The sequence below is a fragment of the Festucalex cinctus genome, chromosome 4 (genome assembly GCF_051991245.1).
Source record: "Festucalex cinctus isolate MCC-2025b chromosome 4, RoL_Fcin_1.0, whole genome shotgun sequence".
NCBI classification, from domain to species: Eukaryota; Metazoa; Chordata; class Actinopteri; order Syngnathiformes; family Syngnathidae; genus Festucalex; species Festucalex cinctus.
The window spans coordinates 20,722,089-20,746,750 of NC_135414.1; the positions used below are offsets into that span (position 1 = coordinate 20,722,089).

General features: G+C 41.4%; 3 protein-coding genes across 3 annotated transcripts; 2 read left to right on the forward strand and 1 right to left on the reverse strand.

Annotated features, from left to right (window-relative positions):
• Window positions 1-311: 311 nt before the first annotated feature.
• On the forward strand, window positions 312-9,285 carry tars3 (threonyl-tRNA synthetase 3). The gene is made up of 19 exons (XM_077519641.1): window positions 312-673; window positions 1,499-1,582; window positions 1,910-2,097; window positions 2,169-2,292; window positions 2,628-2,752; window positions 2,850-2,967; window positions 3,528-3,592; window positions 3,681-3,759; window positions 3,841-3,987; window positions 4,757-4,855; window positions 6,397-6,563; window positions 6,643-6,805; window positions 7,035-7,172; window positions 7,283-7,360; window positions 7,435-7,535; window positions 8,001-8,105; window positions 8,221-8,293; window positions 8,380-8,494; window positions 8,905-9,285. The coding sequence occupies exons 1-19, from the start codon at window positions 353-355 to the stop codon at window positions 9,051-9,053; spliced, it is 2,439 nt and encodes an 812-aa protein (XP_077375767.1). The 5' UTR covers window positions 312-352; the 3' UTR covers window positions 9,054-9,285.
• A 492-nt stretch (window positions 9,286-9,777) lies between these two features.
• tm2d3 (TM2 domain containing 3) lies at window positions 9,778-13,189 on the forward strand. The gene is made up of 6 exons (XM_077519642.1): window positions 9,778-9,921; window positions 10,171-10,272; window positions 10,634-10,797; window positions 10,891-11,065; window positions 11,164-11,239; window positions 11,951-13,189. The coding sequence occupies exons 1-6, from the start codon at window positions 9,822-9,824 to the stop codon at window positions 12,114-12,116; spliced, it is 783 nt and encodes a 260-aa protein (XP_077375768.1). The 5' UTR covers window positions 9,778-9,821; the 3' UTR covers window positions 12,117-13,189.
• Window positions 13,190-15,703: 2,514 nt separating this feature from the next.
• Window positions 15,704-23,488, reverse strand: larp6a (La ribonucleoprotein 6, translational regulator a). The gene is made up of 3 exons (XM_077519644.1): window positions 22,581-23,488; window positions 17,610-17,808; window positions 15,704-17,496 (listed from the first exon to the last, which is right to left on the reverse strand). The coding sequence occupies exons 1-3, from the start codon at window positions 23,297-23,299 to the stop codon at window positions 16,402-16,404; spliced, it is 2,013 nt and encodes a 670-aa protein (XP_077375770.1). The 5' UTR covers window positions 23,300-23,488; the 3' UTR covers window positions 15,704-16,401.
• Between the last annotated feature and the right edge of the window lie 1,174 nt (window positions 23,489-24,662).

Below are 24,662 nucleotides of genomic sequence, written 5' to 3' on the forward strand. Positions count from 1 at the left end.
CCTAGTACTGCATTGCACCTGCTCGTGTTTTTCATTGAACAATTTACAAAATTCAAATGCTGAAAGAACAAATATGCAGAATATCACAAAAATAAACAATACAGTATATAAATTTAGATATAAGAATAAAATAAAATGTCTAGTAGCTATTGTGATAACGACAGTTTTAAAATAATAATAATAATAATAATAATAATAATAATAATAATAATAATAATTATTATTATTATTATTATTATTATTTACTTATTTATTTACTTATTTATTTATTTATTTATTTATGACGTCTGCAATGGTCTGACAAACGTCACCGGAAGTCCGCCTTCATCCTGCCTATGGTGGTCGTTTAAAGATGGCGGATTGCTTGACGGCACGCTTGGCAGCTCAGGAGGAGCAAATTCGACTCCTTGCCGGCGAAATCTCCACCCTTCGGGACGGGATCAACCGAGAGTTAGGCCCTGTCGGCGACGCGGGGGTCTCCTCGCAGTTGGAGGAGCTGAGGTCGGAGAATGAGAAGCTCAAGTACCGGCTACTACACCTCCGCCGGGGTTTGCGGGCGGAGCTGGAACTAGAGAAGGACAGGAGTTTACAGCCAAGGGGGCAGTTTGGCAACGCTGCCGGGGGGAACGTCGTCAAAGGAGGGCAGACGAATAACAAAGCTGCTGTTAAAAAGGTGGTGATTTATCAGGGGTTGCACGTAAAAATTTTGGTCTGGTTCTCACTACTAGCTCGTTTTTTTCCTGACCCACCGACCTAACTGAAAGTGGCGATTCTAAGATTTATTACAGAATTAATGACTGCATTGTATATGTAGCCAATATCTTGAGCAGATTTTAACTTAGTACAGCCCTTAACATAAATGACTGGGCATCGAGACTGTGTGAAGATCCGCTATTATCAAGTGACATTGAAATATTTATGTCAAAGCCCAAAAGCTAAACACAGCTGCAGTGTTAGCACAGTGTGGTATAGTTAACTTTGATCCTTGGGGTCAAAAAGGATGTCACAGATGTGTTACTATAGACAGATGGAATTTGTTGTGATTTCTTAGAAATGTAAGTACTATTTGCTGCATTTCATGAAGATATGTCCTCTTTTAATAGCATTAGCATGTTATCTTAGCGTCTGCACATTATCTCCTAACATCAAATGACAAGGGTCGTCCAGCAGCTTTATGACAACATGCTACCTTCACCTGTGAAAATACACTTTGTAATTTTGCTGTCTGTTATGTATAACTTTTTTCCTTTCAGTCTGCGGTAGAAACCACTAAAATAGTCACACATACACTCAGGCCAACCCCCAGTTGTCATGGTGACGAAAGCTGAACTCTGTGCTGCCCCCACAGTAGAGGAAGTTTGAGCATTAGCTCATCAAAACAAACTAAAGTGTCATGCTATACGTGATTCTTGGAGTAATTTGATTAAATCATATCACATTCATGTTAAAAAAAAAGCCTATTTATGCTTTTAAGCTGATGAACCTCTTTTTCGTACAGGTGAGCAGCTCTGATGCTAAACAAGGCGACAAAAACAAGGAGAAGAAGCAGACTAAAGAACAAGCAGATGGAACCGTGAAGGGGGTGATTATCCTGATTTAAGATTTAATTCCCTTCACATTCCCCAAAACTTGCATGTGAACTTCATTGAAGACTTAATTGTCCATCAGTACTAGACAAGTGTACATGCATGATAAGTGTTATTTAAACAAAAACAAAAAAAAAGCCACTAGATGGTGCTAATGAATTATCAGGCATGACTGTCCTGAGCACAAAAACAGTGAATGGGTGCGTTATTATGTGGCTAGGGTAGGTGTGTGCGAAAAATAATTAAATTCGCAAATGGTGAACCTCGACAATGCAGTAGCTATAGCTGTATTAAAGAGGTTTTTTTTTGTTTTTTTTTGGCAGCTGAAAGCCTGGCCCGCTTTTGTCGATGAGCGTCTCAACCTCTACGAGGAGCTGAAGAAAGAAAGTAACGCTCTCCTGGCCAAGAGAGCTTCAGACGGTAAGCCCATCACGGTGGAGCTGCCTGATGGGCGCCAATTGACGGGCACGTCCTGGGTTACCACTCCATACCAACTGGCTTGTGACATCAGGTAAATACTGTTGCTGATGGAAAAATAAATACTTGGTAAGCACATGGTTGAATTATTTTTTTGGTCTGCAGTCAGGGTCTGGCTGACAACGCAGTGATATCTCGAGTGAACGGGGAGCTGTGGGACTTGGACAGACCTCTGGAACGTGACTGCTCGCTGGAGATTTTGCGCTTTGACAATGAGGACGCACAAGCAGTGAGCAAAACAGGCTTTCTATGATTTTAGTAATTGCTTTAAAAGCTGAAAGAGGGGATGAATGGGCCCCTTGCACCCACTTTTTCATGCTGAATCCTAACAATATCCATAAAACTTTGAAAACTCCACCCACTATAATCGATTTCAGCATCACCTATTGGTCTAGTATCCTGGCTGCCAAATGGGGCTCATAAGAATGAATTCCCTTTGCAGGTTTGTCAAAGTGCAAGCACTTAGAATTGGCCAAAACCGCTACTTCAAACCAAGATGGCCAACTTTTTGTTCTATTTTAGGCCTAGGTCCTTACAGACTTTTGTGCGCTTTTTTCCTTGCAGGTGTACTGGCACTCTAGCGCTCACATCCTGGGCGAGGCGATGGAGCGCTTCTATGGTGGCTGTTTATGTTACGGACCCCCCATAGAGAACGGCTTCTACTACGACATGTTCCTCGATGGATCAAAGTAAGTTTATCTGCCAATCATTCCATAGAGTTTTATAAGAAAATAAAAAATAAACACTAAAAACAAATTATGTCATTCTCAAACTTAATTATTGTAGGAGCGTGTCCAGCACCGAGTTTGGGGATCTGGAGTCCTTGTGCAAGATGGTAGTGAAGGAGAAACAAGCCTTTGAGAGGCTCGAGGTTACCAAGGAGACACTGCTAAAGATGTTCAAGGTGAGAGAGATGCTGTGAAATAAGAATGCTTGAGAGAGCCCAGATTGCCTTCAAGGCTTACATGTGTCACCAATTTTCGTCACAAATGTGACGTGGATTCTCAATGAAATGCAATGGGGACATACAGTCCATATGTGAGGTATTTTAAGGGTATTGTTACAGCTAATTCCAAAATTTCATTTTCCTTCTCCAATTTTGTTCAAAAACATACATTACACATCATTAAAAAAAAGTAATTGAACTGCTCACTCAAACTGGAAAATGTGAAGGATGATGAATGGAAAAAGGATGCTTTTGCGCTCAGTTTTGAGCTTCATGGCAAATGCTGTTGAATGTTGTCAAATACTTTTTAAACATTTTTAATATATTTACAAAAATCTAAAAACTTTCATCTTGCTGTTATGGTGTGTAGTGTGTACTATTTGGAGAAAAAAAAAATAGGAAAAAGATTAGGCTACCGGTAATCTTTTCGAAACATCATTGATCGAAAAGGGGCAACCAGGCTCAAAATCACCCTGATTCTCAGTGTATGTGTAACCCACATGTTTTTTTCCCCCCAGTACAACAAATTCAAGTGCCGCATTCTAAATGAGAAAGTCACCACACCCACGACAACAGTTTACAGGTTTGTTTTAATACAAGATTGTGTACTTGTGAATGTGACGCTTGCTACTTCTCAAGTCTTTGTCAAACTAATAATGGGTTTTGGATAGGTGCGGGCCCCTTATAGACCTCTGTAGAGGTCCTCATGTGAGGCACACAGGAAAAATCAAAGCCATGAAGATCTACAAGGTGTACTTTGAATAACTTCATGCATTGATATATATCAATGTATGCACAAATTTCGCATCTCATGTCTCTGTTTGTCATCAGAATTCTGCCACCTACTGGGAGGGCCGCTCAGACATGGAGACTCTGCAGAGGATTTACGGGATCTCCTTCCCTGACTCCAAGATGCTCAAAGAGTGGGAACGCTTCCAGGAGGAGGCCAAGAATAGGGACCATCGCAAGATCGGCAAAGTGAGTTGGCGTACACTTGACAGAAATTTTATTAGATACGGCAGGAAGATGAGCAATAATAGTAGTATTCATAGATTTTCAAGAATAATTCCATATTTAGACATTTGTATTTTTTTCAAAACATTTAAAAAAAAAAAAATATTTTTCTGTTTTGGCTTTTTGTTTTTAATTGTTGACATATTACCCAAATCAGATTTTATTTATAGTTGTAATCAAAACATTAAAAAGCAAAAAAGGTAAATATTTGTTTTCTATTGTGTTTTAATTTAGTAACCTAACTATATAACAATTAAGTGATGGAGATAAATGTAGAAATAAGGGAGACAAAATATTAAATGACTTACTATTATAACAGCAACTTGTGTTAGGTGGTGTCATTACAATATGAAGGTATTGTTTAAGCGGGCGATGAGAGCTGTGTGTTATTTTAATTAATATTTTAAAACAAAATACTTTATATGAAAATATAGTATCTTTAATTCAGAAGTGCCCCTCATACCAGCAGGGGCCACTGTACTCCCTCATTTTGACCCCATTGTGAAACTGCTGGAAGTCATCCTAGCTCCCCATTTGGATCCCCAGCATGGGGTCGCACAGAAGGCTGCGCCTTACTAACAACCGCATGCTTCCACATTCCCAGCAAGTGTCATCGAGATCCTGTTAAAGCCACCAGTTTTGTTGTTTTCTATGTCAGCAATGTGCTTTGTGATTATAAATGGCCAAAATGTCAGTAAAAGTTCTTCTGCTGTTGTAAATGTGCGCTTGACAGGACCAGGAGCTGTTTTTCTTCCATGAACTCAGTCCCGGAAGTTGCTTCTTCCTGCCACGTGGCGCTTACATCTACAACACGCTCATGGAGTATATCAGGGTGAGAAAAGTGGTGTTCCAAAACCTTTTGTTTGGTTTATTTCCATCTGTTAAATAAGATACACATAATTGAAATAATGATTAGTAGATTAAAAGCTGAAAATATTAATACTAAAATTTAGTAAATGGTGTTTGTTAAAATTTGCATGTCTCAGATGAATTCAAGTGTGGAAACTGAAATTTTGATATTTTGTTTGAAATTAGAATCACCCTGTAACATGAAGGCCATACTAATAGCCTGAGCAAAAACATACCGTACTTTTACTAAAATTGACAAGTAGATGGTTTTCTGACGGAGAACAGATCCGATCACACGTCAGGCAGTGGAACATGTCCCTGTGACATATTTCTCCTGCTTGACAACTTGACAACTTTCACAGCCCAAATGAGGACACAAGAATGAGGCCAAGAAAGTCTTTCACATTGCTTGAATCATTAGAGCAAGGCTTCGTTCGCTCTGTCGTAGTGTTGAGAGTGTGTCACTTCCATTTTTATCAGTTCCTCTCCACGACACATGTCATCTCTTCCTCTTGGCAAGCCACCTTCATGCAGCCATTATTAGCCTATTTCACACAGAGGAAAAAAAAAAAGCCATTATTAGATGCAGTAAAATGGAGAGTAGCAGAAACACAGAAGAATAAAATATCTGTGGGCATATTTACTGTATACTGTGCATTTTTAAAATGTATGTGAATAGATAAAATACGACTAAAAATGAGGCAGGAAAAATATTCAGCAGTAATGTAAGTAGAAAAATGTACATGTATATTCATACTTTGCTTGAGAATGATATAAACAGCAGTGATGTTACAAAATAATATATTACAGAGTATTGTATTATCATGCCTCCAATAAATACAAATAATGATTATATGAAGCATCTGGTGTGACCTATAAAATATGTGTCTGGACCGCAACAATCGCTTTCAACACAACATAATGACAGAAATGGAAATCAGGTGTTACACAACATTCTGATCCCATTCTTGTGGAATTTTCTTACCCACAGCCTCCTCCTGCCTCTATTTTTCAGCCCTGATGCTGCTTCCGAATAGTTTGGTCATGTGATGTTCGTAAGCTGAGCTGTGATTGGCCGTTACCTGAGCACCGGGCAACTGTGATGTCATTTTCAGTTGACAGAGATGGATAAAACCGTGTGGATTTTGCTGCTTAATTCATATTCCACGAATGCAATATTAATCCGAATATGGTAGTGGTGCTGCACATAGCATATTATTGTTAAAAAAACAAAACAAAAAAAACACATTTTTGGGGTGACTTCCCCTTCAAGTACACAGTGACTCAGCGTGCCCTCGTGCGTATGACCTCGGATTCTTGCAAAAGAACTAGTTCATTACACAACATTTTGTAATCTTGCAAATTTGCCGTCGTATGTCATGATTGTCATAAAATGTGGACTGTAACTTATTACAGACTTGATTTTGTTTACGGCAACGTTGCCAAAAACTAATGTGGCCCAACAAAGGTAAAAAACACTCAATACTGGACTGAGTTGTGTTCTGTTGTGTATTTCTCTCTTAGGATGAGTACTGGAGAAGAGGCTTCCAGGAAGTAGCTTCTCCCAATATCTATAACAGTAAACTGTGGGAGACGTCGGGCCACTGGCAGCACTACAGCGAAAACATGTTCTCCTTCCCTGTGGAGGGCGACACATTCGCACTCAAACCCATGAACTGCCCTGGACACTGGTTAGACCGCCTCATTTTTGCTTCCCTTCATTAATTGATTATTTATTTTTTAAAACTCTGGTATGTTCTCGCGCCCCAGTTTAATGTACAGCCATAGGCCTCGCTCGTGGAGGGAGCTCCCACTCAGGCTGGCTGACTTCGGCGTCCTCCACCGTAACGAGTTATCCGGAACACTCACCGGGTTGACTAGAGTGCGACGCTTCCAGCAGGACGATGCTCACATATTTTGTACCATGGAACAGGTATTGTATATGAGTCTAACACATTATTAAGGCCCTGAGCACTTTCTGATAAATGAATCGACTCATTGATTATCCACGTGAACTGTAGCAAGTATCGAATGTATTCTATTTTTTGTTTTATTATTTATGATTATAGTTATTTGCCTGCTATTAAACCATTTGCCACAAAATGTTATGGTGTGGCATCATTTGTACTCTCTTTGACTCATTTCCAATGTTTTCCCCTCAGATAGAGTCTGAAATGAAGGGCTGCCTGGACTTCCTGCGTAATGTCTACGGCGTGTTTGGCTTCTCCTTCCAGCTTCACCTGTCCACCCGCCCGGAGCAGTACCTGGGTGACATTGCCGTGTGGAACCAAGCTGAGAAGGTTTCTATAGCTGCTCACAGTCTGTTTCATGCATTCTTATACATTTTGTTGGTAGGACAGGACATTCCTTTGATACCTTTAAATTTCTAACACTGATTCATGTTTTCCAGCAATTGGAGAACAGCCTCGACGAATTTGGAGAGCCTTGGAAACTCAACCCAGGAGATGGCGCTTTTTACGGACCCAAGGTCATCTTATTCACAAGTCGTACAGTGAAAGTCAGTCTGGAATGTACACGCTAACACTTGATGCGCTGTTATAGATTGACATTAAGATCAAAGACGCCATTGGGCGTTACCACCAGTGTGCAACCATTCAACTGGACTTCCAGCTTCCCATCCGCTTCGACCTGACCTTTGTGGGGTGAGACGCCTGATCCAAACACTGACACAGTGCACAGGCTCTGATTTACTGACCATGCACTAAGGATTAGCTTTTAATCCACTCGCATAACAAGGTTTACAGACACGTCTAGCATGAATTACAGATGGACTCATTTGTGATAACTGACTCAATGACTGACCAATTCAATGACTGCGTCGAGTGACGAATCGACTAACATTCTGACTCACTACTTGAATTCATCACCGGCTAACTACTAGTACCTCAGATCCAGACTCAATAATTGACCTAATTACTAATTCACTCAATGACCGAATGACTATCAGTTATTGATATCCAGTGGGGAAATCCAAAAGAGCTCAATGACTGAATAAATGGTTTTGATTGATTTTGTGACTTAGAAACAGACTTAAGGATGATGCAGATTGCCAAATAAATAGTTCACATACATACAGGTACATTTTTATTGTTTTATCTTTCCCTCAGGAAGGATGGCGATGACAAAGCTCGTCCTGTTATCATCCACCGCGCCATCTTGGGCTCTGTGGAGAGAATGATTGCAATTCTGACAGAAAACTATGCCGGGAAATGGTGAGTGGCTTTCTGGTAACTGTAAATAATAACCACAACAGTAATACTCTCACAAAATGAACGTTTCAACCTGACTAGTGTTAACAGTTTTTATGCTACTTATCCCTCCCACCAGGCCTCTGTGGATCTCTCCAAGACAGGTGATGGTAGTGCCTGTCAACCCATCATGTGAGGAATATGCCAAGGAAGTGAGTCAGCAATCAGTCTTAACCACAACTAAAAATATCTTGATGATATCATTTACATCATATGGGCACTATTTCTTGCCTCTTAGGTCTGTAAGCAGTTCACAGATGCAGGCATGATGGCTGACGCTGACCTGGATTCTGGGTGCCTTTTAAATAAAAAAATCCGTAACGCTCAACTGGCCCAATATAATTTCATTCTGGGTAAGGACTTTTTGTTAAATTTGCGGTCATCATTTGAGCATATTTGACTGTATTCCAGTTAGTACCCAAGCCTGTGTATAATGTATATTGTGTTCATTTTATCATAGACCAAATTGTCATGCATACAGCAAGACAATTTAGTCATCAGGAATTACAGCCACTACATGGCAAATCTTAACATTAAATCATTGTTTAGGCAAACTGTTCACGTCACTTGTTCATATTGCTTGTTTTCACTGAATTTTAAACTCTATTAGACTCAACAGTTGGACTTTTTTTTTTTTCCCCTGAGTTCTGTGCTGGCTAGCACCCCATAAGTGACAAATTCACTGACACCAAGCGGGGGCCATGTGATCGGGGAGCTGTGTCACTTGGCATGAACCGGTGTTGATCTTGTCATGCTTTGGCAGTGGTCGGCGAGAAGGAGAAGACGACCAGTGGCGTCAACGTGCGCACCAGGGATAACAAAGTCCACGGCGAAGTATCGATGGCCGAGGCGCTGGCCCGCTTGAGCCTCCTCAAGCAAGCCCGCTGTCAAAATGCAGAAGAGGAGTTCTGATGGAAAAGGTTGACGAGCTAACCGAGATGTCTTGAGTACCTCAGTCTTTTGCAGATGACACAAATGCTGAAAAATGTCTCACATAAAGGTGGTGCCGGGAACGTGTCGTTAAAGGTGCAAAATGTCACTGTGATTGATCAAAGGGTGTTGGTACGTGGATTAAATAAATGTATCGATTGCCATTATGAAGACTGATGATCTAACTGGAAATAAATGAAAATGTTGAAGTACAGCTTGTTTTTGTTTTTATAACAAACAAAAAAATCTGTGTTGGGGAAAAGTATCACTCATTACAATATCAAGACTCACGTTTACATTATTTTGCCTTCATTTAAAGCTTTTGCTAATGCTTTTGTCTTGTAACCTTATACCAAAGCTCAGATGTGAAGATGAGATTTCGGCACATGTTACCAAACAGCCAGTATCTGCCAAAAAGGATTGCACCGCTTTGCCTCTTGGCAGCCTTTCTGACCAGTTTTCTTCTCATCTCAGCCATTTTGGAAGGGACGGCAAGTTCTTGGTAATGTGGCAATCCACTGTGTTCCACGGTATATTAATGTCTTCTCTTGATACTTTTGATGGTGTGGAAGCAAGCCCTAAGAATATTTTTCAACACTATCAATCTAAAACTGATCACTGGAGCGAAAAAAAATAAATAATCTATTCAGCTGTTGTACCTAATGTGGCCATAGAGGGCAATAATGCGCTTCATCTCACCAACAGCTACAAGCAATGATGGAAAAGTAAGACTCGACAAGCAAGCGACAAATGGCTTGTCAACAGTGGCGACCTGACCGGGGGCGATTACTCAAAAGCTACGGAATTGGACTCCTTTTGTGTACGGACCTATTTTTACAGTGTGTCAATGGTACGCTTCCTTCGTGGTTACTGTGAATGTTTAAAATGTACCTTTTAAACGATGTACAGACATAGCAGTTAGCCTTTTGCTAGCGGGTTAGGCTAAACTTGATAGTTAGCAGTGCCGCTTGGCCACAGAATGTCTCATTTCACATATTAAGTTGCTGTGTTGTGACGTTTATTTCAATTAAAGCACATATCAGCCTTAAAGAGATGCGCTGTAACGCGCCATGAGTGACACTTGTGTTTGCTCGTCTAGGATACCTGAGTTCGCCGCACGTCGGCCAGGAGCCTCCGTACACCAGAGATGCCCAGCACGGCCCGGTCATCACCAGCCCGGTGGTGCCCTCTGCAGCCTCGGGTAAAGTCTTTATTCATTCACCTACTATGCTGTAATATGGTCTTCCGTTTATAAGATGCGGTCCTTCGTGTGGGAGGCATTGGTGATTCAGGGTAGAATTGTCTTTTGGGGTTCGATTCCCAGCCAATCCATAGAGATAAGATGAGACGATTATTTTTTTTTTTCGCTTACATTTTTTTTTTACGTACAGTAATTTGCGATACAAGCGCTAGATGATGGCAGTGAATTCAAGTCAAATCATCTCACAGTACTCAGTAGTTTGGCATATAATGAACCATACTTAGATCCAAATTAGGCTGAGGTATCGCCCGCCATATCTTGGAACAAATATTCGTTTTTACTTTCTTGTCTTTAATTGCAGCTTCTCCCGCTGATAATGAGGAGTACTACACCTCCAAATGTCCCAGTGGCGGACTGTGCACTCGTTTGCCAGCTGATTGCATACAATGCAATTACCAGCACAATTGCACCTATGGAAAAATTGCCTCCTTCTCCTGTAAAACCAAAAAGGGTGTTCACTGTGTTGTGAGTCTTATTTTTCTCTTTTATTGAATCATCATTCTTTAATGTGGTGCTTCTTGTGTGTCACCCCTAAAATTAATTTACTGTTTTGCTCAGGGAGAGTCGGGCCAACAGCAAAGCAACTTCTCTCTTTCCATCACCTGTCAGTTCTGCTGGCAGCTGGACCCGACGCAATACCGCTGCTCCAACTCCACCAGCTGCATGACTGTGGCCTGCCCCCGGCAGCGCTACAACGCCACATGTGACGTCTTGGAACACATCCACTGTTTAGGTACGCTTCTTCGAAACCATCCTTGCAGCAATCTTTGCTTTGGTGTTCTCATCAAAGCAAAGTTCTCATCCTCACATTTTTTATTTTTATTTTTGTAGGTAAAAGGCGTTTTCAGAAACGTTTATATTGCAACTGGACTGGAGGATACAAGTGGTCTACGGCATTGGCACTCAGGTAAAATCAAAGCTTACAAATGACTGTCCTTTCTTGGCCAACTATTCTGACGAACATTTGAAGTTGCTTAGTTATTAGACATAATTTCCTGTTCTTTAGCAGCATCTAACTCCGTTACCCCAAAGTATGCCTACCACACAGTATTTTGTAATAACCATAAAATTGCCCGTTATTATGAAAAAAAACAAACAAACCAACAACCACGAGACGCCATGAACATCTTAACTATCTGTATGTGCAGCTGTAACTTATCTGTGCATCGTGTGAATCAGGGCGTTTTAGAAAGCACTAAGGCCTGACCGATTTATTGGCAGTTTTTTTTTTAAAATAATAATAATAATAATATACATCAACATATTACAACATAAGATACTGATGTTCAATCCTCCCCAATAAGAAATCTTCTGATTTTTCTCTGTTGCAAAATTAAATAGTGAAGTACTGTAAAATGTTCTGCCTAAGTTATATTTTTCATTATATTTGAATGGGTTATCGGAATTTTATTCTGCTAAATATCTTAATCATCGGCATAGGCCTAAAATAAATAAATAAAAAAATCAGTTGGGTCCTAGAAAGTACAAAGAAAGCTCCCTTTTTTCCCCCAACAAATAGTGATATTTTTGACAAGAAAAAATATATATACCATATACGTAAGGAGGAGCACTATGCAGCTGATGTGTTTGGTTTTTGTTTGTATCTACTCTTGCATAGCATCACACTGGGGGGTTTTGGGGCAGACCGCTTTTACCTGGGCCAGTGGAGAGAGGGTCTGGGCAAGCTGTTCAGCTTCGGAGGACTGGGCATTTGGACTTTGATAGACGTGCTTCTCATCGCTGTGGGTTACGTGGGCCCAGCGGACGGTTCCCTCTACATTTGAAAAAAAAAAATCCCAAATTAAATTTGAGGATGTTGGAAGCACAGCCCGTGCTCCAAGGACTGATGATCTCACGACACCACGTTCTCAGCACCGCCCCGGCATTCCCATCTGCTAACACACGGGAAGTGTTTTCCTGCCTCACACCCGAAGCAGAGTGGCTCAATCCCAATCAGTCTCCTCTGGTGCGAGCGTGCAGATGGAGCGCTCTACCACCACCAGGAACCGGCAATTACCTCCTGGCGGGAGCTCGCTCCTTGAAGGCAGCCGCCAAGATGGTCTCCAAGCTGCATTTGGCTGGTTTTCTTTCACCGTGCGCAAAGTGGATAAAAATTGAGGTTTGATGGTGACGCCTTAGGTGACACCCTAAGGAAAAAAAAGAAAAAAAAGAATCACAAATGTAAATGTTACCTCCTGCCACCCAATCATTTACACTATTGTAATAAAACAATCATTTCACCAAAAGGGGGCCGCTGCCAAGGCAATTTTAGGTCCTGCCTGTAAAAACTGGTATTTTCATAGCTGGATACTACCTCAGGATTCTGAGGTAGTATCAGAGCCGTAATTGTCAGAATATTACCACAAGTTATGTTGTAGTAAATATTGAGGCCTCTTTCACACTGCCAATTTAAAAACTGGTAGAGCATATATATATATATATAAATGAAAGACAAACCCGGAGAAGCAGTCTTCTGTTATGACTTTGATAGGGATCTCTGCATTTCAGGGGTTTTAATTTGGATAAGTATTTTGCATAGAAAGGGACTGTGACTTGACATGATTCTAGCGTTATCACTTTGATGCAATGTGGCCACATTATTTCCTCAAACTGTGTTTTTGTGTATCACCTCTAATGTGTCACATTTCCTATGTTTCACATAAGCAACTGATAGGATCATAGGATTTGACAGGAAGTGACATCATAAGAAAGCACATTCAGAGTGCCAGCCCCCTCACTTGCAGGACCTTTTTCTTCTTGCAAATGTGTGCAATGAATGTTCATGTGTATTTAATTTGTGGTGAAAACACTGTAAATGACATTTTTTGAGTTGTGTAAATAAAATGTATGAAATCTGTTTTTGCTTAAGTGTATGACGGATTATTTTAAGAATGTTCAGTGGTGCAAATTGCAAAGTAGGTTTTATGCTATATGTGAGTCAATATTTATTTGTTTTAAACTTGTACTTGTAAAAAGTTTTGAGAACTAGTTTAGAGCAGAACACGCATTGTCATTGAAGCAGTTTTTTTTTTTTTTTTAAAGCCGCCAATAGGAATGCAGAGATGTATTTTGAGCTAAGGTCATAAGTTGCGACACACGTCTGACAAGTTAACACAACACTGCGTCTTTCAAAAACCTCTTGTCATTCGAAGCCATGTTGCGTAATACCAAGGAGGGAGGAGGGTGTCAAAAAAAAAAAAAAACGACCCTCCCATTGGCCGCTGTGCTCGGGCCACAGTGCGTTCAATCCACCCAAATTCTTGTTCCTCCGACTCATCGCTGTGCTGGACCCAAGCCAAAGACAACTGCCCCTAAACTCCCACCCCCAAACGACTGATTCAGTGGTTGGCCAGCTGAACTGAGAGACTTGGAAATGCTTACCTAAATTTCTCATGGAAAAATATTAGCATTGTGGTTCCACTGAATGCATGTAAAAATAGTACACCTGTAACTGTTCGACAAAAATAAAGCGTTAGGAACATACGGTACAGGCAAGGAAACAAAATGCATCTTAAAATTTTGTCTTTTAATGAAAGTTAAAACTACTGTATATATATTTTTTTTACATTGCCAATAGTTTTAAAATTACAAACTCCAGGCAATTAATTCTCCAGTAATGAAACATTCTCAAACATTAGAATACATTTAAATTTAAGTGGACAAATTTAGTTATACTGTACATGAGATATTAAATCTATTTTTTTTAAGTAAATTCTCCAATAAAGTTTTTTCAACACAACGTATCCAATAAAATAAATGCTGGAAGTCAATTGTAAACACGTACCAGAAGTTGATAGAGCTTGTCATTCAAATGTGCAAATATGGAAACCTCTGACCACAACTGTGTGCATAACATGCAATAGGGATGTCACGATAAGGGCAATATCATGATATTAAAACTGGCACAATATCGTCGTCGTTAGGTAAGGTTCACAATATTTAAAAGGAACACATCTGTTTAAAAAAAAAAGTCAGGTTGATTTCCATTTGTGCAGTTCTAGCACCTTCTGGTGGCTAGTTTATTAGTGCAATTTTATTTTCATTAGGGATGTTTTGGCCTTCTATGTTTAAAATCTACACTGTCAGATGAAGGGGAGCCTAATTTGCTTGTGAAGCGATCAATGTCTTCTTGCATTACCAAGTAAGTGCCTCACTATTGTTAATAGAGATTGTAGGTGGTTTATATGCATTGCTGTTATGTACAAAAGCATAATATTGTGCTTTTTTTTTTTTTTTTTTTTTAGTTTGAGCTCTTTTTTTTTTACAATATTGTGATCTTTTTTAAATATCGCCAACGCCACTACAATATCATGACCTTCATACCGTGATAATATCCTATCGTGATGTTTGGATATTGTTACATCATAATATATAATAATCCTAATATACAATAATCCAAATATTGATTAATCAATGATTCAGTTTTATAATAAACTAATAATAATCAACTTCAGATTTTTTTTTGATTATTTACATTTTAGGAAATGTAAATTACCCAACATCGCAAGCAGCAACCATCATAATTTTAATACAAAACAAGCCCTACTTTTAAATATAATTAAAACTTTGTTTTAATTATATTGATATATACCGATAATGACATAAATGCATAAACTGCAGTGGATGAATGAGCCAAATTTTGCTCAGAGAAAAGTGGAAAATTGGATATAATGGTCCACAGGCGGATGAGGAGGCGAGCGAAACGTTCTCCTATTATCCCTCATAATCATGATAATCCCATTTAATCATAGCCTGGCAAATACATACATCCCCTAATGAGAATGATAGTGTAATCATGTGGTAATGATGTCTGACAAAAAAAAAAAAAGCCTTTTTTTTTTTTCCTTTTCAGTCACCTAAGAGAACAAAAAGAGTATTTTTTTTTTTTTTTGTATTTATATAAGCCACTCACTTTCAGTCATACTGTTGTTATTGATGCGAAAACATTTGTTATGATCGACCTCAGTGGACCCACAGTCCACCAAATCCTCCCACTCCTACATATTTCCGTTGTCGTCGAAAGGCATCCAGCAGTGTGTGTCTCGCGGTTGCCATGGTGCGTTCGGAGCCTACCTGAAGTTGAGGAACTTGCAGTCTATAAAAAGCTGTCGCCGCTGTCCATCGTCTGGGCTATTTTGTCGCACGTAGACGACGCTAATTGAAGGGTGATGAGTGGCTTTCAAACAGTTTTGACAAAAGAAGCTCATTTTCATCTTGGTGACTTTAAAATATGATTAGTAGCTGCATGTCATTACATGACACTTGTCATGAGGTCAGCTTGTTTTACAATACGATGGGCTATATTGTGGGGAGGTTGGCCATTATTTAAAAAAAAAAGAAAAAAAAAGGGGGCCACAAACAAAAGCACAAGTGCAGTTTTAGTGCTTTATTTGCACAATAGGATTTGCACTGTACAAACACCCCCCAAGTTCAGGTGTAGAAAGAACGTAAGAGCATCTCTTCTTGCCCGACCTGCGCATCCCCCGCCCTCACTCATATGCCAGGGAGAAATGAAGCTTTGTTTAAAAAATAAAATAAAAAATGAATAAATAAAAGCAGCTACTTGCTTAACAAATATACATGGCTAAAGGAGACCCTTCCAGTGCCAAAAGGAGATGTGAAATTAAATTAAAAAAAAAGTGTAAATTAAGAGAAATGAATTGTCCAGTCTTGGTTTAAATAGCATGTAAAAAAATGCTGCGGATAGACCAACGCAGAAAAAAGGCATAGGGTGATGTCATCAATACACCATCCGGAGTGTGAGGTTTGTACACATTAAGACGGAACACTTCAATTTTAAAATAAAACAGGGTAGGGAAGAAAAAAAAAAAAAAAAAAAAAAAAAACACAAACAGCGCTCCTTTGACATTTTCAGATGGCCGTAAGGGAAGTCCTTTTGAAGCAACAACAAAATAATGAAATCCACTCAAATTTCCATTCGCAAAGTCCTAATGTCGCCAAGTCAACGCAAAATTGGTATAAAAATAGAACAAGACAACAAAAATAGATCTACAGTGTCAAACAAGAGGCGAGGGGGCGTGCTTAGGTTCGGTACGAGCTTTTCACACGTCAAGTCTGCGTGGCAGCACTCTTGCCCCTCTCGGCCAGGGGCCCGCAGTGGAAGCCGCGGGTCCCATCGGGGCCCCGCGGGAGCCTGGTGACGCCCGGCGGCAGGCCGTCGGCGTTCTGGATCTTGCGGCCCATCATGGGGCTCCCCACCGGGCTGCTCTCCTGCGAGGCCACCTGCTTGCGCCTCTGCACCCACGGGCTGCCCGACGGCGTCAGGCTGCTGTCGGACGAGTAGTCGGCCCAGCGGCGGCCCGCTTCGGGGCTCAGCCGGCCCTGGCTGGCGGCTAAGGGCGATTTTTGCGAGTGGGGGGATTTGCGTTGGGCGCAAGGGCTGGCGCGGGGGCTGGACCACGGGCTGCTTCGGGGCGACAGGTGATTGTTCTGGAAGGTGACGCCGGCGGCCGTGGGGCTGAGCTTGTTGCAGGACTGCGACTTGCGTGCCGGCCGGGGCGACGTGGGCGTGCTCTCCGTGTCCGAGGAGCTGCAGGCCGAATCATCGGCGTGGTACTGGAGCTCTCGGACTCGGCTGTTGAGCGAGCGGCTTTTGCGCATCCCCGTGGGTGGGGCGTCCTCGCTGGGTCGTTCCTTCTGGACTTTCTTTTTGGGAGGTTTGGTGCCGATAAGGACCACCTTCAAGCCCGACGAGCCGCTCCCGCCTTCCTCGCCGCCCGCGGCCTCGTTGGCTTTGATGGCCGCCTCCACCTCCTCGAACTCCACGATGGCGCACTCCTCGGTGCCCAGCTGGGCGTAACGGCCGCTCAGCCTCTTCAAGTCGGCCGGCAGGTCCTTGCCGGGCTTGAGGACGCGGACCGAGGCGATGGCGCCGTATGTCCCGAAGGCTTTGAGCAGCAGCTTCATCAGCTGCTCCTGCTGAACGGCGCCGCTCTCGCCGCCACCGTTCTCCGCCAGTCGGGCCAACTCCGGCCAGCGCTGCAGCTCGCTCAGCAGCAGCATGCGGCTGGGCAGCGACTCGCTGGCGAAGACCGGCACGGCCGACTTGCGCCGTACCTTTCGGCCCTCGTCGTTGAGCTCCAGGAGGTTGGATTGTCTCAGGGCGAAAGCGGTCGTTCTCCAGTCGCGAGTCAAGTGTTTCACCTGGCAAAACAAGATGCTCATGTTACATGCTGGAAATAGGGGATGTGCATCTCATGAAAATAACATGCCCGCCCCCCGCTAACTGGATATTTTTCATGACAGCCAATGTTTACCTTTTTGAAGGAGGTCAGCAACTTGACACTGACAAAGCCCAGCTTGTTGCGCCTCACGTGCTTGAGCAGGAAGGCGTCGTGCTCCAGGTTTTCGTCTGACAAGTAGTACTCGATCTGGGTCACCAGCTTGTTGATGAGCTCTGGGTCAGGGGGCTGCCAGCTCTCCTCCTCCAGCTCCCCGCCGCTTGTCCCCGCACCACTGTAGTGAGGCAATACAATTGTGTTGCTGTTATGACAAGGCCAGACAATCCCTTTTCAATCAGACCCTTTGCTGTATTACTCCAGTCCTATAGGTGGGAGTAATAAGACTTTTTAAAAACTGGTAACCAAATAAAAGACCACACCAGAACTCAAATCTGCTGGATTTGGAGAGTTACTGCCCCAACTTGGCCCCAATGCAAGTTGACTGCAACAGTGAAAAAGGGGGGCTTGAGCCTAATTTCTTTCTAGATTTCAGCAAATTCATAGAAAATCGTATTTTCCAACCGTTTTTCCATAATTTTTATTTATTTATTTATTTATTTTTAAATCTGGCTTTTTTTTGGGCTAAGGTGTATTTTCTTTTTAGTGCATTTCCCCCCTAATTGTACAGGAGTATGTCTATCACATCAAATCAAATTACGTCATTTATGTATTTTTCCAGTAATACTTTTGTATTATTCCTATTTTTTAGGTATAGTGTTTTTGTCAATTTTCTATGATTTTCTGTAAGATATGTATATTTTCGCAGTATTTGTCATCTAATGTTCCATTTTATTCTCAATTTTGTATTTGTAGTATTTATGCATTTTCCCTGGCATATTTTCACACTTTAGTTTTTTCATTATTATTATTATTATTAAATTAACAAGACTGGACATGTCTTAGCTGTGTATTACAGCAGTATATTTTTAGAAATATATTTTAATCAAATGTTTTAGTACATTGAATTATTTTCTGACACTTGCTGTGTATTTTTTTTTTATATATATATTTCCTAGTTTTCCATTTTATTCCTAATCTTTTTGTATTTTTGTAATCTTTTTCTGTGTGTGTATTCCAATGGTTTTGTAATTTTGGTGCTATATTTTTGTTCTAATATTTTTTTCTAGCACTCTAGTCTGAAATGTTACTAAAATTTTGATGGCATCTTTATTTCCATTATTTTCCAATTGCTAGAGCAAATGGAAACAATGGATTGCATAGTACATGAGTACATGACAGCTTATGATTGTTGGACATTCTGGATCACAGCATGTACTTAACTGTATGCGTGGGAAGAGGGCTCTCCCACTCAGATAATCTCCATTTACTACATTTTGCATTCAACACAATCATCTTACAAGTTGCTGGCAGAATTAGATTCTCTCGCATAAACACCCACCCCAAACGCTCCAGCGAGACAGTCAGTCACAGGTCTTGGTGCCATGACCTCTCCATCTGAGAGATGCACAGTCACAATCTTCCCTCAGAAAATATGCAGCCATGCCTCACGCCTCATGCCTCTATGGGAATTTGAACGCAAAGTCTCATACAAATAAGCAGTTGAGAAGTGAGGGTGGCCTGAATGATTTTTGTTGGGATGACTCATCGCCTTCCTCCGCATCCTCTTCATCCCCACCTCCCGTCCTCTCCCTCCCCAACCACCCTCCCTCAGCTTTCTAGCAAGCTGACCGCACAGCTGGCACAAGCCCTCATCTTCAAATGAGAGTCGTGCAAGTCTCTTTGACGAGAAGATGGCAACATGAATCAAAACTAAGAACAATACACTGGAATCTCCAACATCCAACCATGTACATTCCAGTGTCGACCATAGGAATTAATGGAAATAGAAATACAGGACAATGAAACCTCCGCACGCTTCACAAATTCTAGTTGCTTTTTTTTTTTTTTTTAAATTAGAATAAAAACCCCTATGCTGTTTCTGTGCTCTTTCTGAAATGCCACAAGATGGCGCCAAACCGCGAACGAAGAGGAGAGTAGTAATTGGTGTCAACGAAGTATGTCAAGATAAATCATGTCCCACAACTTTTCGTGGGGATTAGAGACTGAGCCCTTTCGCAAATAGCTAAAACTTCAGAGAATTTGACACCTCCCTAAAGAAAAATGCATAAGATGCCACAAGATGGCAGCATACCACTGATTTTCTATTACAGTATACAAGTTCTTTGCCAAAGAAGCTCCCCAACTGACTTTCAATTGCCTAAAGCAATACTTTGAAATGAGGGCTTTGGAAATGAATACATTGAGTTGGAAATGATAAAACTGTTTTGGGATTATCACGTGATGTATATTTACAGTTCAAACTATAACTAATGGCAATTATAAACATGTTTGATGTGGTGCAATTACTTGCGTTTTTTCACTATTCTCAGCTGGACTTCTTCCCTGTCCCTCGTGAATAAACAAAAACTGCATTTTGTGGTACAGGATATAAAAGCAGAAACCAGCCAGACGGTAGCTACCAGTCATCTAGTCTCCTGGCACCCGCTATAAAGACGGCAACGTGACAACACAAGAAGGTGTCACATAAAGCGCTTTGTGTGCTACAAAGCCATCAAGGGTGTGGCCACGTTTTGTGCTCAGGCAGTCCAGGTAGGCACTTCTCAAGGGGTGGGATAAAAATAGATGGGGAGTGACGCAAGGCGGGGTGGAGGTTGAGATTAAGGTGAAGGTATCATCCTTTATATCCCTCGGGTGTCCGATAGTCTGGTCTACAAGGAGTGCTTTCCGCCAGCCTGGCTCGGGCTGTCCTCGACTGTGAGAGGATTTTACACGCTTCCATTGCCTCATGCAAATAAGCTGTCCACTGGCTGTTGTTGCCGTGCCAACACCTGTTGAGAATGTGGTTTTACTGGAGCGAGAAAGCCAGGAAAATCTGCTTGTCTGCTATTTAGCTCTTCCCTATTGAAACAATGGGCTGACAAACGAAAACTCTCAGCTACAATCATTGTTAGTAGTGGCTCCATTGATAGCGATACAGTACTGCACTTCATACTGGTGGTGAAGTGCATTCTGTCCACCCAGATGGCCACTCGCAGAGTCTTGAGGAAGCCATGCGGTCAAAGTGCTTGGTTTGGTTGGATCAAAAACAAAAAGCTTATTGTCAACATGTTTTCACTTTAGCCATGTTGTACTGCGAAAACACTTTTGTCACATAAGTTTTACAGTTGCCATTACATTTGCAGGCGGGATTTATTTATTTTTATAGTTTTGGGCATTACTCATTTGCTCCCAAAAACGAATAAATTCATTCGATTTTAAATGTTTTAAGTGTCCCAAAGACACATTTATAAGTTTGTTTGTTTTTTTATGCTAGAGCATAGGGAAGTCTGTGATGCAGCCTCTGAACTGAACGGTTGAAGCAATGGTAGTTATTACAAAAACGGCCAGCGGGTGGCAGCAGAGTATAAGAGATCAACAGGAGCCATGTTGCAATAAGCTGTTTTACCCACAGTTCTAAACAGATTTGTGAATAATGATGAAACTTAACTATAATTCTAATGCTAATTGCTCCAAGACGGAAACAGATAGAAATGTACTTTTTTTTTTTCTTCTTTTTTTTTTTTTTTTTTTTTTTTCCCCCCTGATGAAAGTGAGCTACTTTTTGGCTAATGCAAAGGGCTACCAGTTTGATACACGCACCTGAAATAACCATTTTCTTAAATGGCCTTTAATAATAACAATGAATGATATTCATCTATGGGAAGACACTGATTATGTTAAAGATTTAACAAGGTAGGAAATACTGTTTACATTTTCACTCTGTTCTATCACTAGGGAGGTATTTTTATAACTGGTCCGCAGGCAACTCATGTGGTCCTTGGGAGTTACCTGGTACATGCGGGCATCATGCTGGTGACACCTGTCTCATCCATATGAAATTAATGCCATTTTCTAGTGTAGAAGTGAGTCCAAATGCAGCTCACTCACTCTTTCAAATCTGACCAAAACAGGAATAATGTCCTCATTAACGCCAACTTCTGTCACTTCAGCTAGATTGCGCTGAACAGCAAGGACAGAGATGGTCAAATCATTATTGTTGCAATAGGTTCCATTTCTGGTTCTGTGGTTATCATGTCCCGGACAATAACACACCAAAACATTACATTTGGATTATTTTTAAAGCATTGGGTGCCACATCTATTAAATCAACTGTTTGAGTCAGATGGACAGTGGACACCCACACAGTTTAGGTGAGGCCACGGTTGCGCAAACGCAGGCGGATTGCTTTTTTTTTTTTTCTTCTCCTCTTTCACTAATGTCAACTTATTTGTCACTTGTCCAAATTGTTATGTGTGTGCCACTTTTGTTGCAAGAAGTTTCACTTCCAATGTTGTGGTTAGTGTGTTTATGCCTTTACTGGCATCCCGCTAAAAGATCATGTGGGGAATGCCAACCCTTTTTTTTTTTTTTTTTTTTTTAAATGTGCAAGGAGCTTGTTCCATATTAAACACACCTTGAGAATAGCGTGTCACACTGTCATGAAGTATATTGTATTTTTTTAGTGTAGCAGTAACATGCTTCCTGGCCCTCCCAAAATGGGAACAGAATTCCTCAACCACAATAGATGTTCTAAATTAACAAATTCTCATACATTTTGTACGTTAAAAAAATACAAATGTCTGTAATCTTGTGTTTGTTCCTTAACTGGACACCACAAACCAGCAAAAATGTCCTTCCAGTTTTTTTGCATTCTTAAAATGCAAAAAGGCTGATGAATGAGGTGGTTCAAAAACTGCTTACTATCAAGAGTGCCCTGAGGTAACTTCTTGTGAATTGGCTGTGTGCACATAAAAACTGAATTGGAGGAAAACGAGGTATAATTCCCATTCAAAACTCAGCCTGCGTTGGGATGCAGTCAGCTCCAACTATTTTGACAAAACATATGAGCCCAATTGTAAAATAAATAACATTTAAACGACAAAACGGTGGGATTTTATCTAGATTTACCTTACGTCAACTTTCAAGTGTGTGCGTTTGATGACCAACCTCGACTTGTCGTGCCTGCCGAATTCATCCTCGCTGCAGCTGCCGCCGATAAAGTCGACACGTCCGGGCGAGAATTCCTCCGGCTCCTCGTCCTCCGCCGCCTGGATGGCCACCGTGATGGTCACCGTCCCCATCTCCTGCGACAGCTGGTGGTGATCCACGGTGATGACCTCTTCGGACGAGTCGGGGGAGCACGGGGCGGGGGTGGGGCTAAGAATGGGGCTCGGACTCGGGTTGGGAATCCCCGCGTCCGCGCTCATGTTCTCCCCCGAGAAGGTGAAGGTGCCTCCGGAAGCCGAACTCGAGTCAAGGAGGCGGGCAGGACGCGACGCCGATCGACGGCAACTCTCGCGGAGGAGGACCCACGGAGCTCCCAAGACGCGCTCCACGGCTTGCCACACGACCCCGAACCAGATTCGAGGGACCGACGGAGCGGCCTGCGGAGCCGGCGAGACGCCGCCAGGAGCGGGAGAGGCCGACGGGCTGGAAGGGGAGGACTCGGAGGCGGCAGCAGCAGCAGCACCACCGTGTACCGCCGCGGCTACTGCAGCTACTTCCTCATATGTAAGAGGCTTTGTGGCTCGGAGGCAAGCTCTGGGATTGGGCCGTGGCGGTGTCTGTTCGCACTCACTGGCCCACAAGCAGAGGCTGACACAAAGCCAGGAGGGGGGCAGCAGGAAGGAGAGGCAGCGCATGAAGGCGTTCACCAGAGCGTGCATACTTTATATATTTAATTATATTCATACCCAGTCGTGCATAAAAAAATGTTATTGTGATGACACACATCCGATTCACGAACACGTCTTTAAATAAGGAGGTGAGAATTCACGTGTTGCTGCCTAATTGGGGAATTGCCGTGACAATAGACGAGGTAGAACTGGGGGCTGCTAATTGGATAATAGGCTTGCAGCTTGTCCTGGCACGCAAGCAAGTGAACCTTCAAGAAAAGGGGCGTGTGATGATCAATAGTTCAACTGACTAGATAGTATAGGTTACGTTTTTTTTTTTTTTTTATACTGTTTTTGTCTTCCAATCATTAAATATTAAATGGGCCTGTCTCACAGTAAAAAGTTTCAATCCCATCTCAGCTCACTTTTTGCACAATTGTGTTTAGTCATGAGCGAATCGTCAAAGTAATGACTAATGTGGCTTTCAGTAAATAACTACATAAATAAATAAAAGTACTCAATCATAAGATGGCGTTACGCCGGGGCTAGGGGTGCTATAGCATCGTCAGAAATCTGTGTAACCTCAATTATTTGAACCCCTTAATATTCTAATATTATATTAAATTATTTTGTTTTTTCTAGATGTGCCCTGTTTTTGGCAAGTGATCAGTCCAAGGCTTACCAAAGTCAGCTGGGATAGGTTCCTGCTCACAGAAAACTTACCTAATGAGGACAAGTGCGAAAGAAAATGGATGGACATTTAACATAAGTTCATGCACATCTCTTATAGAGTCAACTCAATACCCTTTTGACCTACAAAAAGTTACATGACTGTAGGTAAGAAGGAAAACGTATATTGGCCACAGATATTAACATACTAATTGTGTTTTGTTAGTTTAGAAATAAAACCTTAGTTGCATTTCATCACTTTATTTTGATGTACAGTATATCATATATAAATAAATTATAATAATAAATAAATAAAAATAATAAATAAATTGGATAACTCTGCAAGATCAAATCATTATTCTTTGTAATTTCTGTAGGCTTTAGGTCTAAAATATTTGATGCAGAAAGATCCCCAAGACATCTTTAAGAAGTTTGGTTAGTTCTGCCATGGAGGACATGGCTTGTTTATATTTGTAGGTTTCCAGGGCAAAGTTTCCTCTTAAATTGACTCATGTGTGGATCAAGGGACAGCACATTAAATCTTAAGCGAGTGTAACATTGTGGAAAAACTAAGTGTATCTGCCTTACACTACAAGTTTGTTTTCCATTGGCCTTGAAAGTGTTCCAGGTTCAAAACTAGCTCAAATCCCGAGTAGGAGAATATTGTACAATAATATGCCATATTAATCATACAAATAATTAACTTCCGCAAGTGATCAAGGACTTGGCTATGTGGCAGTTAAAC